This window comes from Ranitomeya imitator, chromosome 3 (genome assembly GCF_032444005.1).
Source record: "Ranitomeya imitator isolate aRanImi1 chromosome 3, aRanImi1.pri, whole genome shotgun sequence".
Lineage (NCBI taxonomy): Eukaryota > Metazoa > Chordata > Amphibia > Anura > Dendrobatidae > Ranitomeya > Ranitomeya imitator.
The window spans coordinates 117,484,304-117,492,566 of record NC_091284.1 but is presented as its reverse complement, the minus strand read 5'-3'; the positions used below and the strand labels follow the sequence as shown (position 1 = coordinate 117,492,566).

General features: G+C 43.7%; 1 protein-coding gene across 1 annotated transcript in view; it reads right to left on the bottom strand.

Annotated features, from left to right (window-relative positions):
• Window positions 1–1,331: 1,331 nt before the first annotated feature.
• YWHAE (tyrosine 3-monooxygenase/tryptophan 5-monooxygenase activation protein epsilon) overlaps window positions 1,332–8,263 on the bottom strand; it is a 38,973-nt gene continuing 32,041 nt past the window's right edge. The window contains exons 5-6 of the mRNA XM_069761327.1: window positions 7,385–7,521; window positions 1,332–2,310 (exon numbers count right to left, since the gene is read on the bottom strand). Coding sequence (XP_069617428.1) covers window positions 2,258–2,310; window positions 7,385–7,521 — 190 coding nt within the window. The 3' untranslated portion in view covers window positions 1,332–2,257. The remainder of the gene's footprint in view (window positions 2,311–7,384; window positions 7,522–8,263) is intronic.

Here is an 8,263-nt window from a genome sequence, read left to right as displayed (position 1 = left end):
GAGAAAAAAAGGTTATATTATACTCACCGAGAGGTGGTCCGGGTCAGATGGGCGTCTCAGGTCCGGTCCGGGGCCTCCCATCTTCTTACGATGACGTCCTCTTCTGGTCTTCACGCTGCGGCGTACTTGGTCTGCCCTGTTGAGGGCAGACAAAGTACGCTGCAGCGTGAAGACCAGAAGAGGACGTCATCATAAGAAGATGTGAGGCCTCGGACCGGACCTGAGACGCCCATCTGACCGGACCGCCCCTCGGTGAGTATAATATAACTTCTTTTTCTCCTCTTTTAGGTAACATCAGGGGCTTATCTACAGCATTCCAGAATCCTGTAGATAAGCCCCTGATGACGGTGCGCTTACCTCACCATTGATTTTGGGGGTGACAGGTTCCCTTTAATGATGAGCGAGCGTGCTTAGATCAGGTGTTCTGCTTTGTTGGCACACAAGCATGCCCCTGATCTAAGCACGCTCACTCATCACCAGTAATTAAGTTTTTATTTTTGTTAAAATTATGGCCATGACAAAATAGTTTAACATTAAACGGGTTTGCCTGTTTAACTCTTACTAAGATTTCAATAATCACCCGTCCTATCAAGTTTGGCACAATGACTTCAGAGCTTTGTCATCTGCATACTGAATGTACGGACAGCTGCAGTGTAACCTAAATGAACGGGTATCTGTGCGGCGTTCAATGACCCATTAAGGTGTACGCGCTGTTCCAACAAAATAAAAAGGTAAAATGATCGCTTTATATTATACGGATGCCTTTATTTTAATGAAGCCAATTACACTTGGGCAACATTTTCTCTTGCAAAAGAAAAAACAAACAAAGAAAAAAATAAAAATAAAACAAAAAACACACCATTGAGACTAAAAGCTAAACCATTATTATACTGACCAATAGTACCCCAATGCGACAAACTCAAAACTTCAATAAAAATTACAGGTTTTGGCAAATCCTCATGAAACGTTAAATACCCATATAGCAAGCGGAGTATGTACCTCCAGTTCATGTCTAGCTAATGACACAGCCACACACAAGACTAGTCTTCTGAAGAGTATGGTGGACACAGACCCAGCTCCGGCAACAGTGGAGGATGGACCGTTATAACACTGCAATCTTGTGCAAAAGTGCTAGTGACATCAATGCACCGCGTCAGCCTCACGGACGTCACCGTATCATAGGGAGCAATTGCTGCCTCCATTTATTCGGGTGACCGGGCCCAATCTCATGGCAACTTTTGTATCCTACTAATGGAGAGAAAGCTGGTCCTTAAAGGCTACTTTGACTACCAATAGAATATCCTTACACAGACAAGAAGAGGTCAGGTGAGTAATATTTGGCATTTTTAATTTAGGTTTTGTTTATTTAAGTTTAATGTTAATTCCATGCTGTGTTTCAGTAAGAACAATGACAGATTCTGTATCTGTGGCTCCAGTCAGATATCCAGTAGTACAAATTAGCTTCAAGTTACACATACTGAACGAAAGATAGGTTGAGCAAGAGAAAAAAAGGGCGGAGGAGGGAAAGAGGGGGTGGGGTGGAAGATAGAAAAACGAAAAATATTTTATTTATTTATTTTTTTTTTTAACACGCATGCAGGCTTATTCAACACCGGCTCCAATGCCAACCTGCTCCGAAGAGGGAAAAAGTAAAAAGGAGGCAAGAATGAATAAACACGGATTGTGACACGATACCAGCACCAGAGTTTTCGGCAACATTTTTGCACAGTTTGAAAACACTTTTACAGCAAAACCACTACAAGGACATTCTGGAGAGATCTGCGACGTCAAGCGCTAGCCACATATTAAACAATTCAATTAAGTTCAGTTTCAAAACATTTAAAAATTAAAAGAAAAAGGGAAAATAAAGAAGAAAAAAAAAGAAAAGCCACCACACAAATTCTACAGTGCGATTGACTCTGGTCTGCCCTAAGGAGTAACGTCTTCATTCTACGGGATTCTAAGAGGTTATGGTGCTGGATGGCACGGAGACAAGCTAATGCTGAAAAAGCCTCTATGCAGTCCTGTTAGTGTCTTAAAGAACCTAGGATGGCTGGCAGCAGCAAAATCCACAGTCATTCACTCTTGCCTTTAAGAATTCTTAAACTGTGTAAAAATGATACACCCAATTGGGCAGGAACCTAAATCCTGAGAACCAGTGTAAAAGTCAAATTTTGATGGTCCTCAGAGTGAGACGGGATATTTGGAGGGAAGGGGCAGTTGGTTAGAGAGGGTCTCTTCTTGGCTTTTAAAGGTCTCACTGATTTTCATCTTCCACATCCTGCAGTGCTTCTTTATTCTGTTCATCACCTGGAAGAGATTTAAAAGAAAATCATTGCTTGGCCGGGAAACAGGAGGATTCTCGGACTTATGCCTGGGATGTACAGACTGTTACTCGCGAGAATCACCTGACAAATGGGCATTTTTCTCATTCAAGTGATCGCCAGCCTAATTATATGGCAATGCCATGAAAGCACCTTCACAATAATGTTGTAGGGTAAATGGATCTTAAAGGACCTTTCTTCCATCATGTAAATAGGGGTGTATACATACACCAGGGGCGTTCCCAGTACACAAGACAAGTGTGAAATCTTCATTGTATTTCTATGGAATAAACTGCGATAGTTCTTCCACTCGTGCCACCCAAGCGTCATATAGCCTGGTACCTACTTCTGAGCTCTTAAGGCCCCTTCACATTAAGCGACGCTGCAGCGATACAGACAACGATCCGGATCGCTGCAGCGTCGCTGTTTGGTCGCTGGAGAGCTGTCACACAGACCGCTCTCCAGCGACCAACGATGCCGGTAACCAGGGTAAACATCGGGTAACTAAGCGCAGGGCCGCGCTTAGTAACCCAATGTTTACCCTGGTTACCATCCTAAAAGTAAAAAAAAAAACAAACAGTACATACTTACCTACCGCTGTCTGTCCTCCAGCACTGCGCTCTGCTTCTCTGCACTCCTCCTGTACTGGCTGTGAGCCGGAAAGCAGAGCGGTGACGTCACCGCTCTGCTTTCCGGCTCACAGCCAGTACAGGAGGAGTGCAGAGCGCAGTGCTGGAGGACAGACAGCTGTAGGTAAGTATGTAGTGTTTGTTTTTTTTTACTTTTAGGATGGTAACCAGGGTAAACATCGGGTTACTGAGCGCGGCCCTGCACTTAGTTACCCGATGTTTACCCTGGTTACCAGTGAAGACATCGCTGGATCGGCGTCACACACGCCGATCCAGCGATGTCAGCAGGAGTCCAGCGACGAAATAAAGTTCTGGACTTTCTTCAGCGACCAACGATCTCCCAGCAGGGGCCTGATCGTTGGTCGCTGTCACACAACGATTTTATTAACGATATCGTTGCTACGTCACAAATAGCAACGATATCGTTAACAATATCGTTATGTGTGAAGGTACCTTTACAGAACTTTGTGGTCAAATCGGTTGAAAACAAGCTCGCTGAGGATTCTCTGTACTCACTCTGCAGCCAGCAACAATAGAATAGAGGTGCAATCTATTTTTTAACAAAACCCAATTGCAAGGATGTTTAGCCAAAGGCCTGGGCATAAAAATATATACAGGCCCCAATGGTGTCCTTATCTATAATTGTGCACTCCCATAAAGGATGAGGTTTTTGCCTCCTCTTATAAAATGATGTTCCATCACAGAGACCCTGAAATGTACCACTGAATGGGGGCACACCTGGGCCAACCAGCCCCACAGTTCCTCTGAGCATCATTCTCCCAATCCCAACAATGAGCGATGGCGTGTCCCAGCAATACGCCATCACTAGGAGATGGGATTATCCCGAGAAATAAGCAGTAGTGAGGAGCGAGCGTGCAGATAAGGTGTTAGCAGACCATGTCAGAGTCCCTGCGGTTGCATGTCTCGTGGCTGTTAGACAGCTGCAGGGATTCGGTGTTTGTCAGGCAATCCTTGCAGATGTTGCGATGTCGAACAGATGTGAGACATGCAGGCGCGGGGACTTGGAACAGATTATTGGAGCACGCCGAAGTCACCCAGCACCTGAGCATGGTCGTACAAAGCACGCTGGCCATCAACATTCATGAGCCCTGGGTAGCGCCTCCCCCACCATAGGTAGAAAAGAGCCAGTGAAGAAGAATAGGGTCAATGGTGGTGGTGAGGATAACTAGAACTTATGAATATCAAGGAATACATAAGGAAGGGAAACAGGAGCTCAATGCGAGCACTAGAAAAAACTGCAGGGGAAAAATAAAGTCCTGAGTTTAGCAAAAGGCCTAATAAGTGACAGCGCCAGATTCCAGGTTTCCCTCAAGATTAGAAAGAAAACCTGCTGAGATCATTTTAAACCACACCTTGTAAAAGGCAGATCTCAGGATTTTCAGGCAGACAAGCATTAATATCCATCTCCCCACGATGCAGATTTTGATTCAAAGAAATCTTTATCTAGGTCCAGACCTTTAAATAAAAACTACACACTTTTAGAAAAAATAGCTATGGATTGCAAATATCGATCATCTTGGTGCACAACATGCAATTATTTCTCCAGGTTTAGTAGACAAATTCCAACTTAAAAGGTTAGTAAATAAAGGGAAAGAGTGAAGGACTAACAGGAGCTTTATAAAAACGTAAGTGTTACTGTTAATGTTACGTTTGATAAGAATAAAAAGCCAATCCATCACACAAGTAACGTACCCGGTGATTGGGTACACAATACTATGGGCCAGTCCGTTATCTGTAAGGTAACCACACATCCAACGTGTCCAATAAGGGCAGAAGCCACCAGCCAGCCATGCACACCCCTGTACCAGCCTATTATCCTGATCTCTAGCATCGTCTCTCTCACATGAGAATAATGGAAATTAAAGCACCAAGGGGCCTCGTACAGGACGGACAGCACTCAGCTACAATGGCTCAGATGACCACCGGCAGCTCTTCTCATGGCTCACATCTCTTCGCAAAAAACCTGGTGACAAATTGACAATGTTTCCTTCATCTTGCCATTTTCACACTAGATACTGGGGCTATTTAAAGGGGTCACCCCATACTAGGGCACTGCCTTTTTGATATGAATATTTGACCAGTGTTAAAGTATGCTCGCCCTCCCAGCAGTGTCAGCACTCGTGCTCCGTTATGATACGTGAGCGAGTGCCCGCTGCGGCTCCAACGTCCTCTTGATTATACACACATACGTCTGAAGGCAGGACAGCGATGCCAGGGCTGAGTGCAGGACTCCCATATAACCACATGTGCTCACAACGCTGGAACAGCGCCAACACGGGAGGCGAGAAGTGTTCATATCGTCACTAGGGAAAGCATTCAGATCTCAGAGGGGTTTTCCTAGTGGTCGGCAACCCCTTCAAACCTTATACTTCCTGCCCTTTCAGAAGGTTTTCAGCCACGCCCCTTATTAGCAGAGGCAGGAACACCCGTACACACAGCTGATTACACAGGATCCACCATTCACAGTCGGCAATGTCACAGCTGACCCTGCTCCATCCTCCCTTCACAATGACCTCGCACACGCTCATTAGACACTTCACAGCAAAGGATCGGAACCCGTTCATATTGGCCAATACTCATACGTTAAACAGAAGGGGAAAAAAAGCCTTAGCCAGTGTGGAGAAAAATTGCAAGATTTTTCTTTCCAGATTGATGGAAAAGGAAAAAAAAAAAAAAAATGAATAAAGATTGAAATTGTAAACATTTAAAAAGGAAAATGTAAGCGAGCTTTTGTTATGTAATCTGATAGCAGCAGAGCCGAGACTGTCTACTGATGCAACACTAAGAATCAACGTTTTCAATGCTGCAGATCTAGCAGTTCTCTGAATCCTGAGCTCTGTATAACCCCGCCCACACCACTGATTGGCTGCTTTCTTTCTATAAACAGTTCACACAGAAAGCTGCCAGGTTGGACCAGAAGGCACTGGGTCAGCTGTCCTGTAGTGATAGATAAAGTCCTGCTGATAAAACACTGCTTGTATTGAAACAAAGCCTACTAAGGGACACATCACTGGAATCAGGCTTCTCTCAAATTACATAGCAAATACCTACTGAGATTCCCTTTAAAGGGGGTTGGCAATTACTATAGCAACCCCTTCTCAAATCCCCACACTTGGCCTCAATAAGAAAAAAAAAAAAGACAGTGGTGCCAGCACCGATTGGGCACCGGGCTCACATGTCACCATGAATAAAAACCAAACAAGAACGGGTACATCGAAGGGGTTCTTTTAGTAGTGGACAAATTATTTACATATATATATTCTTAGTTTCTGAGTTAAATAGGTGATTTTCTATTGATCGCTTCACTTTGTACCCAAGATTTAAAAAATTAAAGTTGTACTCTTTAAATGCATGCATTTTGGAGAAAAAATTTTTTGCAAATGGGTTTCAATCAAAATTTTGCACAAGAGGCAACAGGTAAAACTATACACTTTAATGAGGCCCAATTGCCATAAGTAGTTTCAAAGAAAAAGTGCTCCTGAATGTACCCGGTCCATTAACTATCGAACAGCCTGATCACTCTCCCCCACTGCCATGAAGTTCATAGATGGGGTACTACAATACATATTAGATGGTCAGCTGGTTCTGCCAAAATGTTTGTGTCCGACATTCATCTCATGGGCATTCAGGGACGATTGACAGCAGAGAACATCATTCCTGCTCTAGTTAAAACCCAGCTTCTACCTTTATGGCAGATGTCTGCTCGGACATATGGATGGAGCAGCTCTCGTGTCCCCAAAGTTGTGGCAATGGTGGCCAAGTGGGATCCACATCAGACAAGTGCACGCTCCCGTCCTCCAACGCTGATCGAGAGATCGCTCAATCAAAGCAACGTTGGGACATCATATTTCATAGCATGTACAACAAACAGCATTAATGCAGCATTAGAGGAGACCATGCCAAAATATTAGTACAATCAAGATCTGCTACTGCGGGGTCCACACAAGTTGTAAAACCACATAAAGCCACACTGAGCAATCAGATGCAAGGGTTATGATGAACCAGAAACACAAGCCTGCTATGTCAGGCAATCATGATAGCAACTTACAAAGAATATTTAGGAAAGGGACACTTTGGTTTCCTTTAGGAATCTACATAAGAAAGGGAAGAACAGGATCATGAAGTGACAATGTGATGTTAAAAGCAAGAGGGGTAGGAATCAGCCAAAGTGATTAATGTAGTGGACACTGCTTTAAATGAAAAAAATAAAAAAAATCTGCAAATTAATATAACTCAAGTACATGAGGCGACAGCCTTGCTAAAGTATCAGCCATAGAGTAGCAACCATGGCAAGGAGGTCAAGGATACAAGGACCGTCCGCTGCCTACAGCTACTAGCAGAAATAGTCCACTTGGGTGGGCATCTAATAGGTTAGACTTGTAGTAGAGGGTCCTGAAAGCTTCTACTTACCATCACCTTGCATATCTGAAGTCCATAGTGTCAGATTATCACGTAACAATTGCATGATAAGCGTGGAGTCCTTGTAACTTTCTTCGCTCAATGTATCCAGTTCAGCAATCGCATCATCAAATGCTGCTTTTGCCAACCTGAAATAAGCAGACATTGGTCAGCCAGGAGGTTGCCATTAGGCTACATTATGATAGCCATTTCATCAATCATACAAGGGTCAGAAACAGACAGTTCTTTCTACTTGACAGAATGGACAAACTGAGTTCTTGGCAAAGTTCGTTCTAGACAATGTTCTTCCGGTATACCACAAGCTTTAAGAGGCCAAGCATCAACCAAGACAGAACAAATCACAGGAGCCCAAAATGTTAAGTTAATCAACCCACTGCATTAGAAGTGTTCGTGCATTTCCCTGCTGCGGGATATAGGCACGTCCTTTATCTAGAAGAGTGCCTTTCCATAAATTACAAACCCGTCAGAGTTCATGCAGCTAACAGGATTCTCTTATCTCCTACTCCATTCTCTGTATGTGACAAACGATGGAGTTTTTCCACTACGTGGAGGGGTAGAGAATGTACCCAATACAAGGCAGAAAAGCAGCAACAGATCGGGAGAAATGCACATGGAGAAAATAAGTGCAGGATAGAAGCTGAGCTGATATAGGAGCCAACAACTGCAGCAGCAGACTTTACATTCAGCCTGTATTACAGAGAGGGACACTCCCACAAGGAAAATTTCTATGAGGCTGTAAACTGCCTAGAATATAATAAAGTCCTAAAGAGAATGACGAAAGAGTGCATAGCAAAGTTTTATTAACTAAATTAGTAAATTTAAATGTCAAAGTCGATAGCCATTTACTCATTAAAAACCTTTGACGCAAAG